This window comes from Ruditapes philippinarum, unplaced genomic scaffold (assembly GCF_026571515.1).
Source record: "Ruditapes philippinarum isolate M1 unplaced genomic scaffold, ASM2657151v2 ctg1727_1_1_1_1, whole genome shotgun sequence".
Classification (NCBI taxonomy): Eukaryota; Metazoa; Mollusca; class Bivalvia; order Venerida; family Veneridae; genus Ruditapes; species Ruditapes philippinarum.
This window is the reverse complement of record NW_026865072.1, coordinates 127,819-148,331: the sequence shown is the minus strand read 5'-3', so window position 1 is coordinate 148,331 and position 20,513 is coordinate 127,819. Positions and strand designations below refer to the sequence as shown.

General features: G+C 32.2%; 1 protein-coding gene across 1 annotated transcript in view; it reads right to left on the bottom strand.

The window, feature by feature from the left end:
* Positions 1 to 3,321: 3,321 nt before the first annotated feature.
* The window catches only part of LOC132727722 (transcription factor SPT20 homolog), a 45,143-nt gene continuing 27,951 nt past the window's right edge, over positions 3,322 to 20,513 (bottom strand). The window contains exons 4-16 of the mRNA XM_060713288.1: positions 18,535 to 18,601; positions 15,707 to 15,862; positions 14,772 to 14,807; positions 14,099 to 14,137; positions 12,647 to 12,754; positions 11,595 to 11,788; positions 10,760 to 10,898; positions 9,988 to 10,107; positions 8,947 to 9,107; positions 8,037 to 8,069; positions 7,141 to 7,315; positions 6,549 to 6,678; positions 3,322 to 3,536 (exon numbers count right to left, since the gene is read on the bottom strand). Of these exons, the coding sequence (XP_060569271.1) occupies positions 3,466 to 3,536; positions 6,549 to 6,678; positions 7,141 to 7,315; positions 8,037 to 8,069; positions 8,947 to 9,107; positions 9,988 to 10,107; positions 10,760 to 10,898; positions 11,595 to 11,788; positions 12,647 to 12,754; positions 14,099 to 14,137; positions 14,772 to 14,807; positions 15,707 to 15,862; positions 18,535 to 18,601 (1,429 nt within the window). The 3' untranslated portion in view covers positions 3,322 to 3,465. The remainder of the gene's footprint in view (positions 3,537 to 6,548; positions 6,679 to 7,140; positions 7,316 to 8,036; positions 8,070 to 8,946; positions 9,108 to 9,987; positions 10,108 to 10,759; positions 10,899 to 11,594; positions 11,789 to 12,646; positions 12,755 to 14,098; positions 14,138 to 14,771; positions 14,808 to 15,706; positions 15,863 to 18,534; positions 18,602 to 20,513) is intronic.

Below are 20,513 nucleotides of genomic sequence, written 5' to 3'. Positions count from 1 at the left end.
AGGTTAGGAATTTCTAAGCTCTTTTAAAAGCCAACTGTGGGTTACCACCTGATTTTACCATGACGATTATTTTATATGTATAATACCCTGTGACAAATATGTGATGTAGTTGCTACATGATGAGACAGTGGCTGATGATTTGAAGCTTACCATGGAAAACAACAGTTGTATTGAGCTAGGATTCACAAGACATCACTGTTTTACACCGCTCCTGGAAAATACAGACAACAAATAAAATACACTCTTATCACATACAAGGTTTTAATATTTGCTTTATTATCCATGAAAAACTCAACACCATGAGGAAACCTAGAATTCTGTTAAAACTGAGTAGGATTCTAAAAATGTAGTTATCAAGGGTTTAAGAATCAGGCCTCTTACATGATGACAACACAACATTTTCTATGCATATATCAAATTTGTAAGTTATTGGATGGTTGAAATTTTTAGTAATTTGGTGCCACAACAACCTACTTTTTTTCTATTTAAATAGTAATGTTCATACTTTTTGTTTCCTATACATGGTCATTTTAAAAACCTTTTTTTTTTTCTATAATAGTCAAAATAAAAAACCCCACTTTATACAAAACACAGGTACAATACTTCCCGGGGGTTGTATTAGAAAAATGGGGAACCGCCAAAGAAACCCCTTTTAGAAATTCCTTGTTGATTTTTTGTAAAAAGGGGAGTTAGTGTTTATCATACTGATAGGAAACTTGGGGCCTAATAACTTTCCCTCCGGGTTAAAGACAGGGAACCTGTTGCATCGAAAAAAATACATTATTTTTTTAACTTTCATTTTTTGAAATAAACATGTTGCACCCAAACTTTAAAAGCTTTTTTCATTGCCTTTCTCTGAAATAGGTCAGTCTCCAGGTGTTTAACATTTTAGGCATGTACCTTTTGCCCGGAAAAACACCCCCTTCCAAAAGAATGTGTTTTAATCATAAAAACCCATAAACACAAAATTTTTGTTTAAAACCTTTGGGACTATACATAATTTGTGTAATGGGCTCTTACTGCTTTAACTCTGTAACAAAATACTAAGAATGTAAGGTATATCAATAATAAAATGATTAAAGGTGACAGCCAAATATACAGATTAAGTGTAAACATAACAACAGCAGCATACATTAACTGACAGTAATGTTATGAACATAATTTGATAAAAATGTGTAACAAGATCTGTCTATGGACAGCATACCTCACTTTTCTCTGTGCCAGATACAACAATTTAAGGGAAAAACTTAACCAGGGGGTATTAACTTTCAAACAATCGTTTTAGGGAATAATCTTCCCCCTTCATGATAATAGTTTTTTTTTTTTTTTTTTTCATTTGAAAAGCTAAAACTAACAATGTGGGTTATTAATGGTATACCCGGGATTTTTTTGTAGTCCCGTAGATTGGGGAAAAGTTCATACCGGGGAAAAGGCCCCGTGGGGGATTTTGTATGTTAAATTTTTTAAATTGGATTTTTATTTCCCCGTTATAATTTGGGAATGTTGATATTTGGGCCCCACCCTGTTGGGTGGATGACTTTAAAGCTGGTTGTACCCCGATGTATTACCTTCTTTCCTTTTACACATAAAATTTATTGGGGAAATAAAAAAAAAACCCAAACACGATACCCACAAAATTCAAGCAAAATTTAAGCAAGACTCATTAAAAAAAATATGCCCTTTATTTCGGGGATTTTTCTTCTTCTTCCAAAAAATTTATAAAAAAAATATATTCTTGTTAAATTTGAAAATTTTGAAAATTTAAATTTTCTAAATTTCGTTTTCTTTTTAAAAAAAAGTAGATTTTAAAATCTTTTGGGAAAACACACAGAAATTTGGTTAAAAATTCATTCTGCTTCATAAATCCCCCGGGATTCCCTTTTCACGTTTGACTAGTAATCTTTAATTTTATCATAGCCCCAATAGGTTTTAAATTTCCCCTCAGGGGCAAGTTCGTTTTTCCGTACAAACAAAGAAAATCTTTCCCCTCATTGCCCAGTACCCCTTTGGTTGGTTCCAAAGGGAAAAGAAATTTGAAAGGCTGTTTTTCTAAAAGCTAATTATTCTTTAACCCCAATCAAACTAAAAAAAATTCTGGTACCAAACCAAAAGATCCCCAAAAAAATCAGCCCTTAAAAAGGGAAAAAGCAGTTTTCCCCAAACATTAGTTATGCATTATTTTCCCCTTCAAATTTTTAAAATATTCAGTTTAAAAAATTTTTCCAAAAAATTTTAATAAAATTTCTGCAAAAAAAAGTATTTTTACAGAGCATAGGTTATACTCTTTAAAGGAATGTTACTATTCTATGCTTCAGATAGACAATAATCTAGTTGGTATAAAGGACATTATCTATCAGCAACTACAATAAAGAACAAATGATATTATTTTATTACCAAGCAAGTATATCATTGTCTCGAGACTCGGAAAGAAATATTTTTGGCTGAAAGCTTTTCAGTACTTAAAGTTTACAATATCTTCACGGAAAAAAATAAGTAAATATGCCTTTGCTTTCCTTGGTTTCTACATAGAAATATATTTCTCATTAACTTTCAAAATTTAATTTACCAAAGGAGACAGTGGATTCTCCTCATTACAAATAGTTTCAGGCATCTGAGTTTAGAATCACCACAAATTCCATAAAGCTGGATAGAATTTTTAACAACCATGAAAGAAATTCTATTCTTTTCCTTTTTTATTTCCAATTAACTGACAGTGGGAAAGTTTAATTTTAAATTTAGTAAGTGAACTTAACCAAATTAGCTTGGGAAAAATTTTTGAAAAAATGGAATAGGAAAAGGGAAATTTTACAAAGTAGAAAAAACCCCACCCTTGTACGAAAAACCCCAGAAACATTTGCCCCGGGGTTGGTTTTGCCATAATTTGGGGTATGGGGGAAGGGGGGACCTGCTGTTAAGGGTTGACTTCCTTTACCAAAACCTGGGTTCTTGGAAAAAAAGGGATTACCAAAAGGGGCGGGTGGAGGGCGTTGGTTTTTGGGGTAAAGTGTAAAAGGAAATTCTTGTGCTAACCCGCTTGTTGCTTTGGGAAAAAGGTAACTCCCGAACAACCCCCAACACTTTGTTGCTGGGAGGTGGGCCGCCCCCCCAAATAGTTTGTGACTTACGGAAGAGGTTAAATAATTTGTTTTGAAAGCTTTACTATTATTAGATATAATTATTTTCAAACAAAATAAACATTTTATGTAAATCTTTCTTAACAAGTTTTCAGTATTTATTCTTAATTTCTTAATAAAAGCTTTATTCATATTGTACATGAAAGCTAAGAAATGATTATTGTAAAGCATGGACAATATTTGCCACAACATTTACCAATAGGAGGCTGTGAGGTGACAGGACTAGCTGTTGGTGTGTTGTTTCTGGAAGCTATACTGGTGTGTATTCCAAGCTGTTTCAACCTCTGAGAAGCAGACTGTGACTGGCTAGCTTGCTGTAATCTCTGTGTCGCTAATGGTGATTGGTTGATGGATGAAGACTGCATGTTAAGTTGAATTGATTGGCTGCCTGACTAGATGTACCTGCAAAAAAAAAAAAAAAAAAAAAAAAAAAAAAAAAAAAAAAAAAAAAAAAAAAAAAAAAAAAAATATTTATAAACAAATACCATTTTGAAGAACTTCAAGAGTTTTAGTTACCAATGTTGTATGTGTCTCAATAACAGTTATGTAACTTAGTATTACATATAAAACACAAACACACAAACTTCAAAGCTCCATAATTTCTTAAAGTAAAATAATTGAAGTAGTAAACCCAAAATCAGTAAAGGGCAAGTCAGAGACTGTAAACTTTTCAACCATGATGGCCAAAATGCAGTTTACAATGGTAAATAAAACACTTTACATTACCATGAAAACAGATAAAGCAAATTTATACAGGAGACAGTTTTGTTTAATACTTTGTTTATTTACACTCTGTTGTTGCAATATAATATTGGCTCTAAAATTTTAAAAATTTTTAAAAGGTGAACAAATCCAGAAATAATGCCCCCAATATCATATTTGTAAGGGGGTTTTAGTGTTTACTAAAAAAACCAAAACCATGCCAAAAACGTTTCCCCTAATGTCCCGGGAAAAAATCCCGGGAAATTTAAGGGGTTCTGTCCCCGAGATTTATTTATGTCCCGGTAAAAAAAATTTTAAAATAATTTTACCCTTTGAAGCAAAGAAATTTTAATTTTTTTTGGGGATAATTTTTTTGTCCAAGTTTTTTGTAAAAATTTTCCTAGAAACCGCTTAAATAATTGAACCAAATTTTTCCCCTAACAGCATTGCAAGGGTTGACACTAAAACCCCCTTTTGGGTTGATATTTAAAAATTTGGGGGGGGGGCCCCCTTTCCCAAAAAAACCCCCCCAAAAAAATTTTTTTTTGGGCCTTTAAATTTTTTTCCCCTCCCAAATTTAAAAAGCCCTTTTCTTCATAGAAAATCTTTTAATTATGGATTGGCGTAGGATTTTCCTTATCTATATTTAGGTCTGGTGACGTCATTGTATTTACCTGGGTTAGTTGTTTTGGTTCATTGAATTTTTGTATTCCTACGCCGTCTATAAATATTCAACAGTGCGCGTAATCTGCACAGTTTTTGTCAGACACGTTCAGTTATCAGTCGTTTCTTACTTGTTCTTCAATTTTGTTAAAAATTTTTTTGGCGGTTTTAACTGTAATCGTCAGAAATCGTTGAAGTTTATTTATTTTTCAAGAGAAAGGAACTGTATTATGTAGTACTGTGGTATTGTGTGAACGGAAGGAACTCTCGGAATTGGGAATATCCCGCCGAATGAATTCGCAGAGAATTTCTAGTAGAAACAAAGAAAAAGTTGATTATAAGATGTTAGCTGAGGAAGGAGTGAAGGTGTTGATTGACGATGTTCATAAAAATTGAAAGACAAAGAAATGGGCGCGAAACCTAAAAAGTCGAAAACGAACAGTGAGAAAATCCTGTCAAACTCCAATGCGGATAAGCAGACGAAGTGAAATCTACCAAGTCACCGTCAGCTAGTAAACAAACCGGTAAAACACGTAAATTTGGAAGAAAAAAGGCGATGTTAGCTCGTTTAAATGAGTTAGATGAACAGCAAAGACGTTTAGAGGAGCAGAGAGAGTTAAACTTTTGAGAAAGCAGATTTTGGAAAAGAGAAGCTTTTGTTTTCCTCGTTAGAAAAGTCAGTTTCAGCAGAGCCAGAAGTAGAAACACTTTCCCCACCCAAATCACGAGTGAATTCCGAACGTTTTAGGCGCAAGTAGAACATATACGTTAAATCCCCTGGGTTCAACGTTTCACGCCAAGGACAAAGGGAGTAAGAAGATCAGCACTGGTAAGAAGACTCGCATTGCAGCTGCCTTTGACAGTCCTTCGAATCAGAAAGGTATAAACATTGATTCTTTACGCAAAATGACTGATTGCAGAGAAAGGCTAAGAAATCATTAGCAACACACATTGGGATTAGTTGAAATGACAGAATCAGAGACTAGTACGGAGTCCGATGATGAGTCTAGTTATTTCTTTTCATCCTCTGAGGCAGAAGAATTTTGTTTAGATTCTAAAAAGAAAACATCTAAAATGTTAAGAAACAGGTCACTAAATCAGGGATCACTTCCAAGTCTTCAGACATGGTCAAAAACAGACAAAGATTTCCGCATTCAAACTTGAGATTTGATTTTGCTTCCAAAAATGTTTGTTTTGAAAATATTGAATTAAATCTATTCATAGCAGGAGAGTTGGAAATTGTCATGTCATCTAGAACTGGTAAAACTGAAAAAGAGGGTCGTTTAGATTTACTCAAGAAATTAATGTATTTGAACAGTTCTTATGACTTCTCAGCCATTAAAGCAGTATATGCTGCTATTCTCAGAGAAATTGAGTTAGGCCATGGTACTTGGAGTGATGATTTTCAATAAACAATTATCGGCAATAATTTTGATCAATTAAAAGATTAATTACTTCCTGAGTAAGGCCAACTGGCCAGTATAAATGGAGGCATTTATTAGTGGTCAAACACCGTGAAAATTACCGCGAAATACGAGGTGATAAAATTTACAAGATTCAACGAATGTTTCAGGTAAACGACATGGCTAATTGTCATAACTTAACATAACTTTATTCTATTCTGTGGCTGATTGAATTAACGATGCCTAAATACTTAAAAAAGATAGAAAAACTGTTAAAAATTATTGACATTCTGACTTTGTTTATGGTGTCATTAAATTTGCAAGTTGTAATTACCGGTAATAGGTTGTATGCCACTATGTAATTTTTAAAAAAAAATACGTTTGATGATCAATGCCCCACCTTCAAATGAAAAGTGTCCCGGAAATGAGTCTAAAAATTATGGCATGTATGCTAATACAGAGATTTTTCTTTGCTCAAAAAGACACATCAGGTTTTTTGGCAGAGAGAGTGTGAATCATTAGTACACCTAACCATAAACTTATATCTAACTTTAAAAACTTATTTCTGCAGGTGAAGTAGGGAAAAATCAAACTTGTGATCCCTGGATTATACTGGGTATATGAGACATAAATGTACATAACCTACCTGCTTGCTGGATCTGCTGTGCAGCCTGGGCTGTACCTAAGGTAGGACCTATAGACAATGATAACTGTATAGGCATAGATCTCTTTAAACTACCTAGACTCATAGTAGCACTTTGAGATAACTCTACAGCCTGAAACATAACAATAATTATATAGTCAAACATGATCATAAATATAGCAAATGTTTAAGTTCTTAAGCCAGTTCTATGACCACCTCTTTTCAAAGCAACTTGTTTCAACTTTAAACAGAACTCTTTAGTCAATCTTATACAATACTTTGATTACTAACCATGCATACTAACTTTTTAAATTCTTGACAGTTCTCTTTTTAAAAGGCCACATTGTTCAAAAAATATATGATTTTGAAATAATAAAGATCTATACAAGCTTTGATTTTTCTTTGTTTAAATATTAAATACTAATATAATGCGTTTAAATGTCTAATATGCAAACAAGTTTGAGAATGTTCACTTATGCTATAATGGGAGAAGTTTTACCAGATCAGGCATTATTAATGTCGTATAAAGCATTACAATGTTTAAATCATTGAAATGATATTAAGACATGTTTACATTGTTATTTGATTACTTTACCTGTGCAGCAGTAGATACAGGTTTGGTAGCAGTTTGGTTTACTGTTGCCGTGGCAATGGTTGTTGGTGTTGTCTGTGTACAGGTTACTATAGGAGCCTGACCCGGTCTCTGTGTGGTGATCTTAACAGCCCTTCGACCTTCCTCTGTAAATATCTCCCTGAACTGATCTAAATATCTGCAGTACATAATATAAACTAATAAATACCTGCATTATAAAATAAATAACTATCTTAATTTCACACCAATGAAATCACAGCTTTTGCACCATGTGATATTCCAATATAAATCCAATTTGGATCCAATCTTATTAATTTACTGAATTTAGGCTTTTTTCATTCTGAAAGTCCAAAAAGTAAATATCAAATCCATATTCACTCCAAATAGCCTTGTTTTCATTTTCTGGATCCTAAAAATCCATCTCAAATCCATATTGTACTTAAAGTAACCAAGTTACAACTGTGAACTTGTAAAAAGAATGGTGGTGGTGTGAAATAAAGAGTAATTATGAATTACTGAATACATTACTGATTCTATAGATCTCATACACACCTAAAATCTATATTTAATACACTTTGTTCCAATATAGGTTTTACAGCTGTGTACACACTGTATGACCAATATTAAACTATCATGATGGTCAACTAGTGCCAGCAATTAAAATGGTATATTGCAAGAAATAAGTAGCATTTTATTGCCTTGTCAATGTGGTGTAATCAAATTTGAAAGATTTAAATTACAAACAACAAAAATTTGATCTGATACATTCTAGTAATACATGATATGATAATTACTCATGTATCTATGTCAACCAATTCAACTTCCATAAAAAAAATCTTGAAAACACATACTACCTAGGATGAAAGTACTTTACAAACCTACACTACCATTAAACTTACTTTTTGACTGAATCTTTATTTCCAAGCAGAAATCTGAAGAAAACAAAAGAAAATACCAAATATTTAAATACAAGAATTAACAGAGAACAATGTTTACAACTTATGAAATATTTTCATAAAATATGTATATAATTATGTTGATTTCCCTAATATTATGGTTGATTTCCTGACGTGTTTTAACATTGATTGTCTCTTGTTATATAAAATATGAAGAAACTATTGGAAATGTCTTCAAAACAATAATGAATTAAACTGGCATTAGAAGCAAATAAAAATTACAACCTTTTTACAAATATAAGCAAACAATTACCTAGAAAATTTCAACAATTTATTCACAATTGAAGGTCATTCCAGGTGCAACGTCTTATTTCAAAATGTACTTTTGCTTAAGATGTTAAAGGTCATTATTTAAGCTGTAAAGACAAACTAACCCAACAACAATAACATTCCTCACAATCTTTAAAGATCCTGTAACACATTTTTTTCATGGTTTTATTTCATAGATATGATGCTCAAATTAAAATTTGTCGATACTGTAAGTTCCAATAAGCATTATTTATAAAGATATCACCGAATTTAACATGTCATGTAAATAAAGGGAGGTAATTAGAAATTTATTTTCTATAAATTCTAAGCCAAAGTTTCCAATAAGAAATGAATACATATAACTTATTGATTAAATATTATGTGCACAAATATTTGCAGTACACATTTTACATATTCTTCGATGTTGGAAAATTGTTTTATTTGCATAATTTATACATATATAATTTTTTGCATGTATGGTATACACACAGTAACAACATCAATCACAAAACATACAAGATCTTTAAGTAGTGGTGTCATAAAAATATCTGCATTTCTTGAAAAAATGACCGACAGTCATCAATAGTCACATAAATTAGTTTACCTGCAAGTAGCTCCTTTAGATTTCTCCTCTATGTAGTCATGATCAAGGTAAAGTTCACCTAGATGAGCATCATCACCAGGACGATGGTAGATGGTCAGTTTGGCCAGTAACTTCTTATCCTGCATACCGTCTCTCTCTAATACATGCTCTTCTACTAGATTCTGTATAACAGTACATACTTACATCAAATCTTCTTAATCAAAAGATGAAATGAGCCGCTTCACGACAAAACCAACATAGTGCATCCGCCCAGTCTGATCAGGATCCATGCTGTTCGCTATCAGTTTCTCTACTTGGAATAGGGCTGGTTAGCGAACAGCATGGATCCTGATTAGACTGCGCGATGTGCAGGCTGGTCTGGATCCATGCTGGTCGCAAACGCACTATGTTGGTTTTGTTGTGATGCGGCTCAAATTATAATCATAAGAAAAGTTGACTTACAAGAATAAAAATGACCTGTACCTGTCATCTACATAATTATGTAAAATAAATAACTTACAATGAGACATTGTTATTTTCATAGAACATATGAAAACCTTACACCGGATGCCAGTACAGACCCATATATCTACTTTGAGGGTAACTGTATACAGCAGTAACAAGGCTCTGCTAAGTTTATGCTAAACAGTTACCCAATGAAAGATACTCACATCTGTAATGACAGTTGGTGTTTGATTCTTATCATTGCATATTACATATTAATCATGGGATTAGTACTTTCATTCAGTACTTTTTTCTTAAAGAAGCACATAATATGAAAGTACAGCTTCATTCATAACAGAAAACTGATGTCATCCTTAGAACACTATTCATTCATTGATATGCAAGAAAATAAAAGGACACCATGGCTGTGACTAGAAAGAACAAACTTCACTGAAACTATTTGTCATCATAACTGAGTTTCAAGTCAAATTGCCAGACCTCAGTTTTGTTGATCAAGAACTTTCATTTAAATTGGAATAAAACAACAAACAAATACCTCAATACTTTATAAATACTATGATATATCAATTATTACAATTATTGTAATAAACCATTTACCAGGGTGTTGTCTTTAACACTGTTTTTCTCAGGTTTTTCCATGATTTTAGCAAACCTCTCCACATCCACACTTTCTGGTGCTGATAATATTACAGGACTTTGTTTCCAGTAGTCAACAGCCTGTAAAAGATATAATTTTAGATTAAAATTTGAAGTTTTATTTAAAGCATATAACAACATATTACTCAAAAGAAACATTATTTATAATTTAAGAACAGCATCTCTGTCAATTCATCTGTTTCCATTAACAACCTTTTCAAACTCATAGATTACCTCCCTTTACACAGACAACAAATGAAGCAGACTATGACTAGGATTATTGTGATTACAGATTGGAAGACACACACTGACATAATATTAATATTTTCCCAATTTGTATTCCTGTTGAAGTTATAACAGTCTGGTACTGATAGATCGCTACCCTGAACTTTCATCTGAATAACAATAAATTTAACCCCAGACACTGAGATGTGTTCTTTTGTTAAGAAATATCTTGTGGTGAAATTCTAATTGTAATCGACTAACTCGATAATTTAATTTGAAAAGATAAGGGTCTTGTAGGGATCTATGCATTAATACATGCTTCAATGACTTCAACTGTATTGAGCAGTTTGCAGAATAGATGGCCATCAAACCTCTGAGATATGCAAGCTCATCTGCTGTTCTTGATAAATAAGACATATTTTAGCACTTACCAACTAAAGTAAATCTTACAATGTACTCTATTACTAATAAAGCCAAAATAAAGCATTCATCTATTACAAGCACTTACAGATTTTCCAAATTTACTGCTCGTCTTTTTATCCTTCTTTTTACTGATGAAGTCATGAAGTTTAAGTTCACTAGGTGCACTACATGCAGCAAATTTTCGCTTTCTGTTGGCGGCAGACTGGTTATACTTTTTTACATACCTATATACATTGTAAATATAGTTCTTTAAAAACCTATATATATTGTAAATATACTTCTTTACAAACCTATATACATTGTAAATACACATCTTTACATACCTAAAAACATTCTAAATATTGAAGATACTAAGCTTATATTAGAAAGAAGATGAACTTTAACTTAAATACGGAGGCATTTGAGTAAGAAGCTTGCTTCATAAAACCTATTTTACAACAACACAATTGAGACCCTTTATTCATGTATACCAGGGATGATCACAAAATTATGGAGACTTTTTCTATAAAAGAAAAACTAAATCTCATCAAAAATTTAAAATATAATGACAGATGATATTGGACTTGACATCTTTGAATTATAGAAAGCAATCACTTAAGTTTGTTTCATCAGACAAGGTTATTCTTAAAACAATTATATTTTTTTATAGATAAGGTTCTTGTCAATAAAAATCTCTGCAAGTCATTCAATACGGGTGACTTTTTTTTTTGGTTGGGTTTTACGTCTCAAAAACACAGTAAAGGTCATTATTTCCAGCTTTACTGATGGAGGAGAATCGCAGTTGCCCATCCATGCATTATTTCAGGCATGTACCTGCACCAGAGTAAAACCACCAACGTTCAGACAGGTTATTTCTAACAGTCAGTTCTTTATCTGTGAACTTTTTGTTAAAATATAGTTAGGTTATGATCAACATGAACCTCTTCAGGAGGGGAGTGTTAAGTTTCTTCCTGTCATATTGTTGCCGGTTAGCCACTAGTACCACAGCTGGTGATGGATCGAGGCACAGTGGTTCCTCTGTAGCCAGAAGTAACTTGCTCTCCAACATAAACAGATCTTCCTGTGTCCAAACATTGCCGTCATTTGTTAAATTGTTGATGTCGCTTAACAAAGTCTGCAAACATTTATAAACATGTACCATAAAATATACAAATGTATCTATCCTTACATAAATATTTTCCTTCTTTACTTTGTTATTCTTTACATTTACCTCAATAAAAATAATTGCTAACAATTGTTTTTCCTTTCATTATTTTGTTGAGGTTTATAGTATATGTCATATGACTACTTTCCAGCTTCACTTGTAGAGGAAGTCTCAGGTGCCCCTCAGTGGTCTGAAGTCAATGTCTTAAACCTCTTTAATTGCATTTCATATTTTTGTATTAACACATAAATAACATATAGCATTAACTTTATGAAGAATTCTTTGATGTATAATGTCTGTAAAGTACTGAAAAATTCTACCACAATTTAACAAGAAAAACTAACTTTTATAATTACAAAAAAAAAATCAATTTAATTCTCTAAAACCATGTGACAGCTATTATTAAATCAAAGTAAAATATCACAAAAAAATAAAAGCTAGATCCATCACTTTTAAAACTTCAAACTTTCAAAGTTACTGTTAATCCTCTGGAAAAGAATTTAGCCTAACTAAAGTCTGGTGACTTTTAGAATGAAGTATTCATGTTTTCCATTTTCCTTTATAAGAAAAAGTTCTCTTTAAAGGAAACTAGTAACACATCCATTAAGACATGGGTTCCCCCACATTCCACAGTTTTATCAGAGTCTACGGAGACAGACATGGGCAAATCTACATGTATATATTCCCCCACCTACACCTAAATAGTGGTAGCATAAAAATCTAGGTAACTTAAATCTGGCAACTGAATATAATAATTAGTATAAACTAAAAATGTTAAAATTACACATTTTGTTTTCTGTTTAAAATACAGATAGAGGTCATTGTTACCTGTGTATTTGGTTTAAGGAGAACATATTGCATGTCAAATGTTCCATTAGTAGCTCGCCTGAAATCTCTCACCTCCACTATAACACAACCATTGTAGAAAACATTCACCTAAAATATTTTAAACTAAGAAATAAATATATTTATATGCAAAGAACTCAATCCAGGCACTTTCAAACAAGAAAATATTCAACATCATTTATATTACTGGGTGTCCTAAACTCCCCCCTTCAGCTTTACTGTGTATGTTAGAAAATCTTAAAAAATGTTCAATAAGAAAAATAAAAAAACAGTTGGATATTTTTAAACATCAAAGCATATTTAATGTATCTGCCAAATTTCTTCAATACTGAATGCTTAGGTCATTAGAAAAGTGTATCAAACTAGCACTGTAGAATGCTTAGGATAACAAATCATGGGCCACTGGTGAATACTTAAATGATTTCAATGTCAACTGGTACAAAAATATCAGATCACTAGTAGAATATGCCATGTCAAGAATGACCAAATCATGAATGTTACGGTTGTAATCCATTTTAATTTTAACATATTTTATTGCTCTCTTTTTTTTTTACACATTTATAACATTATATTATCATAATATAACCACAAAAGTAGCAAACTGGTTGAACCACGAGTAATAACAACATCAGCAAACGGTTCTTCCCTGAAATCCATTAATTTCTCTCACCTAGATTCTACATAATTATTATTCCTTTCTTTTGTAATGTATTCATACTGACACTGTTAGAGATGTAAGTTTAGTAGCAAACCAGAAACCATTTAATCAGACAGGCATAATTTTTTTTTAAATAACTCATTTTTCACAAAGAAAGTTTCACAAGCATAGTGAAATTCAAACCTTAAGCTATGAAGCACAACTGGGATACATGCATCGGGCTCCATATCTAAATATGTATCTTTGGACATGGATTCAAAGTTAGTGCAGTGACTGAAGCCAGATCAGAAAATATTATTGTAAATAATGTATTTATGTTCAGTTTTTATGCCACAGTGTCACTGTTAAGGACATACGTCAACATAATAATACATTAAGAAGCCACACTAAGCATTAATTTATTCACAATACTAGGCATCTACAGAGAAAAACAAACATTCTGTAAGATTGCCATAACATGGCAAATGATGTTACTTACACTGAAAAGCATAAACAAACTTGTTTTTGTTTGTTTGTTTCTTGGGTTAAGGGATTTAAAGGAAAATTTCAGTCACCCACCAGTGGACTGTTACTTAATGTGTCTTCCTGGTTACTGTGCTATTTCTAATGTCTGTTTCAACATATAACTGACAACTTCTACACATAAATCATACAAATCAGTGGTGGAGGCTGAATGGCTGTAAACTATATGTATTTTACACATAGGTTAAGAAATTGACTATTACATAACAAGTAAATAAATGATAAATTTAAATATTAAATATTTAATAACAAACCTGTGCTTTCTCCAGCACATCTACAAGGAATGGAGGAAGCTAAAAATATAAACAATCATATTTTGTAAATTATAATTTGAACATATCAATGTAAACTTGCCTTCTTTTAACATCTTATGAACGTAACCAAAGTAACAATGAATCAATACTCTATAATTCTTGGTCTACTTCTGTTATAGCCACACCAGACAACAACTATGACTATGCTTCCATGACTGTTTAGATAGTTCCCAATTTTACAATAGTAAAAAAAGGCAGCCATTTTAAATATTCTATTGGCAAAATATAAAAAAAATAAAACAATATTTACCGTCAAATTCTTTTAAATATATGCAGCAAAATATTATTAAAACACAAATATGTAAAAAATTTACTTATTAGTTTTCATAAAGATGATAGAGTTATTTGTGATTTTTATTTTATCATAAGCATAATTATGATATATTGGGAATGACCCCAAAATGGCGACAAGGGGAGGTAATAATTGCTATGTAATAAACATCTATACTGTTGAATAATTTAAACATTTTCATATAAAAGCTTTTTACATAAACTATGGGTAGTTTCAAACTCAAAAGCACATGACCACTTAGTTATAATAAAAAAATATTTAATTTTGAAACATTTAGAATAATACCATTCATTTAGAAAATACATTAAAATGACACTGTACCTCTGAATCATCTATGTAGTCTAGCAATTCTGTCACCTGCAACCAAAAGATTAAAAGCCTGTTTCATATATAACAAAAGGTCTCTTACTTTAAGCTTTGAGTTATCAAAATATGTATATATGAGCCGCGTCACGACAAAACCAACATAATGGGTTTGCGACCAGCATGGATCTAGACCAGCCTGCGCATCCGTGCAGTCTGATCAGGGTCCATGTTGTTCGCTTACAGACCCTTAACAAGTAAAGAAACTGATAGCAAACAGCATGGATCCTGATCAGACTGGACGGATGCACAGGCTTGTCTGGATCCATGCTGGTCGCAAACCCATTATATCATCTCAGAAGGATCAATGTAAAATATAACATTTAATGTACATTGTACCATACTGTAGCTTTATTTGATATATTCAAAGTATAATTGTTTATTACCATATCAAACACATTACAACTAGAGTATAAAGCAGGGACATTCCTTTATAGCCTAACAACTAGGATATAACCTATGGAGTTTGGACATCCCTATAAACCAGTGCATCAAACACATCACAATTAAAGGAACTCCATTGTGGTTCAAAAGCCTAAAAATCAGAAAATTATAATTTCTTACATAGTTCAACTGGGGCACTTAAAAAGAAAGATATGCAAAATATGATTAAGAAATATACTTAGAAATAAATTGAAAATCGTATTTATGTGCTATTCTTAGCTCGGCCCGAGTGCAATGCTTTTCATTTTTTTTTCATTTTTCACAAATAGAATTTTTTTTTTACAAAAACAGAGACAGTGAATGATCTGCAATTTTTCACAGGTCTAGGCCTACATCAAATGGAACGTTATTCTCGAAAATATTTTTCTAGCCCTGTCTTGCCAAAAAACACAGAGGAGTCCCTTTAACATAATTATAAATTAGGGACATATCTCATGTATGACACTGACCTCATATGGAAGTTTACATGTTTCAGTTTCTACACCAGTTTTACTTCTCAACATCAAAGAGTAACCATCGTTACCGGGATACAGGTTTAATATCAAACAGTTTAATTTTTCACGTCGCACTAACTTTCTCAGCAAATGTGTGTTACACTGTAATTTCTGAAGTTATAAAAGAAAATAACAAGAGCTGTCGGTAGGACAGCAACGCTCGACTATTCTAAGTGCTTGATTGTAAAAAAAATGCTTGATACAGTTACCTCCTCCTGTTTACAGGTTGGGGTAATGATGGTGAACAAGTGTGCAAAGTTTCAAAAGCATATGTCAATGGACTTTGAAAATATTTGAACTACTACAAAAACTTTAACGTAAATTCTAAGTCGAAAAAGGGGCATAATTCTGTCAAAATGCTTGATACAGTTACCTCCTCTTGTTTACAGATTGGGGTAATGATGGTGAACAAGTGTGCAAAGTTTCAAAAGCATATGTCAATGGACTTTGAAAATATTTGAACTATTACAAAAACTTTAACGTAAATTCTAAGTCGAAAAAGGGGCATAATTCTGTCAAAATGCTTGATACAGTTACCTCCTCCTGTTTACAGGTTGGGGTAATGATGGTGAACAAGTGTGCAAAGTTTCAAAGCCATATGTCAATGGATTTTGAAAATATTTGAACTATTACAAAAACTTTAACGTAAATTCTAAGTCGAAAAAGGGGCATAATTCTGTCAAAATGCTTGATACAGTTACCTCCTCCTGTTTACAGGTTGGGGTAATGATGGTGAACAAGTGTGCAAAGTTTCAAAGCAATATGTCAATGGACTTTGAAAATATTTAAACTATTACAAAAACTTTAACATAAGTGGTTACGCCGACGCCGACGCGGACGCCGATGCTCGGGTGACTACAATAGCTCTACTTATTCTTATCGAATAGTCGAGCTAAAAACATGAAAATAATATTCAGGAAAAGCTGTGATTAATGTAAGTAAAATATATACTAGTTTATAGTACATACAGTATTTTCACATTTGCCTTGGTTTAATGTCTCACCCAAAAGACATGTAGTATATGTACTTTCAGTGGGTTATCAAACTCTTAGTTCTAACAATTTTATTTCGTAAGATACTGTTAGCACTGAGCCTACTTTTTGCCCAAGTTTATAGTGAATCTTTACCAAAGCATACTCCATTCAGTCAGATCAAATTGATACCAAACAATTGAAACCTTGAAATCTAGCAATTTCCCTATCATACTGAGACCCAAGCAAACTTGCTACAAGTATCTTTTTATAATTGGGTTTGCCATGGTTAGGGGAAGTTCAAAAAACATAACATTGATCTATAGTTTCCCTATTAACGTTGACCACACTTTCTACTCATCATGACAGTACATTTTTAAAATGATGTAACAAATTTTAGAGTAAAAATTTATAGAGATCTACAGAGAAATTCTTAGTTACAAAGATTTGATTTTGAGCAGTAATTTGTAATTGCCGACCCTTTTTGAAAAAATCTTATGTAACTTCGAAAATTCAACAATTCTACATTAGTTCATATCAACTACAAAGATAAAGATTAAGAGAGAATCAAGATGTTTCAAGTGAATCGATAAGCATATGACATCAGCAAGGTATAGACAAAACATTTAAAACACAATAAAAGTCTTAAACTGTCAGATAAAATGTTATGATAGGCAATGAAACAATGGTTCATGTCCAATACAGGTCGCAACTCACAATAAACTAACCACATGTTACAATGTCTTAAGTGACACCTTGCAAATGAAATATTTTTTCAGCTTTTATAATGACAATATACAATGATACATGTGGATAGGTTTGACAACTTTACATGTTTCACTGGCTATATTTATATAAAAAAAATTTTTTAATTAAAATATCCTCAGTTCATGTTACCTTATTTCAATGATTTTAATCCTTATCATGTTATGTATGCTGACAGGTCAAAAAAGTCAAATTCAACCAAATACATGTACATCATCATTTCTATATAACTGAGTTATTATTTTGTATCAAATTTGCACATACAGACCGGATTGTGGTGTCTATACTGACAAATACATGTATCTATTGCTAGATCTGCTTTAACCTACATTGTATGTCTGCTGGTAGTGACTGAAACTACCCGTGCAACCTGTACATATCAAGATCGGGCAGTACATTCAACAAGATAAGCATCCTGACCAAGTTTGATGATGATTGAGGCAAAAATGTGACCGCTAGAGTGTTAACAAGGTTTTTCTATTTTTAGCTCCTGTGACCTAGTTTTTCATCAGAGATGACCCATGTTCGAACTGGACAAGACCATTTTTCATAAAGAATGTACAATAAATTTCTATTTCTATAAAGCTATGTATTTATTTGAGATTTATTAAAATTTGTATGAAAAGTGTGCAATTTGTGTTGATAGTTCTCCACAGTAGTATTCTGATTTTTAACTTTATTTTATTATTTATTTTATTATTTATTTTATTATTTATTAACTTTGACAGAAAAATTTCTTATTTGTAAGTCAATGTTTACATGCAAATTTCTATATAAAATTTCAAGATTCACATCTAATGAAACTTATCAATGAAACATATATCCTGTGTTTTTATGGATTATAATTTAGCATGGCAAGAGTTAACTCACTTGGTAAAATATATCTATGAAAAAAGTGTACAAAGAATGAAAACAAAATCTGTATCCTTGAACAAGAGGAAGCTTGCTAGTTTTAGTAAACATCAATGAAGGAAAATATTTGGTACTTACTGTAAATATATTAATATTTTACTGTACCTTACAAACTGCTACAACTACAAAACTTACCTTTTCATCTGATTGTTTACCAGTTTCTTCAATATAAAGTTCCAATAACTTCTGGTGAATAGACTTCCTGAAAACAAAAATGTTGACATATAATTATACATTGTAATTATATAAAGCATTTCATTTTGATTTGTTAATGTCTCATTCAATATATAGAAATCTGCAACACAAGCCACAGCAGGCCTCAATTCTGAGACCACCAAAACTTTCATCACACTTCAAAATGACGAATATTGTGAACATCCTTAAAGTTGCAAACGATATATCGAGCCAACACAAATGCTAACTCTTACCTTTGATCTTGCACCAGGGCCCATTAAAATGCTAGCTCTGCACATAATCTCAACAAAATAATCATATAACCGTATTACATGTTACATGGACATATATTTTGCAGACTTAAAATTATGACATTGAAGCAGGGCACTACAAATCTTTGTTCTGTTTGATTTTTATGCCTATTTTAACATAATTTTAGTTCATATCTTGGTTGTCAATCCGCCTAACTGGCTATACTGGATAACTAACCAGTATTAAAACTATCAAATTCTCCACCAGTGACTGACCACTTCTCCCTCATTATATCTAAACCAGTGGTGACGACAAATGACAGACTCAATGTCCAAGATCAGTTATCATGGGAGATATTTCGCCCCTCCCTAGGATCAAACCAGCCATCCCTGGATTACAAGTTTCACACTTGCCCTTTTGAGCTAAGCAGGGAGATGTAACATTGTCTCAATGAGATGAACATTTAAGTAAAGAATGAAGAACATCAATGATAAACAGTGGACTCAAAAATGTAAGATAAAACATTTTGATTTTGAATGTATCATTTAAATGTGGGTTCTACACTCTCAATGAGATAAACATTAATTTTGACCATTTGAGGTGTCATGAATAGCCCTTACAGTCACCTAATAACCTGCATGTGAGTGCCAAAAGACAGCTGAATGACAAGGGGAATAACATTATGCCCTTTCAAATGAAATGATAAATTGTATTAAAGGCACATTATCAATATTTTTCAATTCTTAAGAAATGTCCAGCATGTGTTTATTAATGTTTTAATAATGGATTTAAAGCATATTAAATGTTAAACAACTGATGAAAGTTGCGCTGATTGTGCAGAAATGTGTATTATTGTTTGGGTTTTATGTCACATTGACACAGTATAGGCAATATCGTGACGTTCCAGCTTTTAGTGGTGGAGGAAGAGCTCAGGCACCTGAGTAGAACCACCAACTTCTGTAAGCTAGCTGGATAGCTTCCTCACATGAAAGAATCCAAAGTCCCTATCGGGTTTCAGAACCAACAGCGGTGAGGGGCCAGTGGTTGAAGTCAACGATCTTAATCACTTGACCACGGACGCCCCTAATGTAACAAGCAATTATCATAGTATTGCAAGCAATCCATAAGTCCCCTACCGGTAAGAGCCCAAGCAACATTCTGAAGGGCCATTGGCCATTCACTTATGTTCCTATTTTAAGTAAATTTGTTGAAAAAGTTCTTTAAAAGTGATCACAGGAAACAGTTTTTATGTACAGACAGACGGACTGAAGGACACTCTAAAGTTATTTTTTAAACATCCCTGTTATCAAAATATAACATTTTTAAAATCCTATCATGATTGAAGAAGTTGGAGAAAAAAATTACCAATTTCTCAAGTTTAAAAGGGGCATAATTCTGGAAATAGTCTTGCTAGAGTATTGAACACTCACAAATGTTGAGTGATAATAAGAAACATTTATATGAAGTTTGAAGTAGATACATTCAGAAAAAGAAGTTATTAAAAAGCAATGTTTTTTTTCATGAAAATTTTAAGTTCAAGGGAGGTAATTCTGATAAATTTTGTGCTAGAGTTGTAAACCTTGTCACATATGATGTGGTTGATGACAAGCAACTTATATTTAAGTTTGAAGAAAATACCTTAAGAAATAAAGAACTTATAGTGAAAAACTTAAAAACTAGAATCAGAA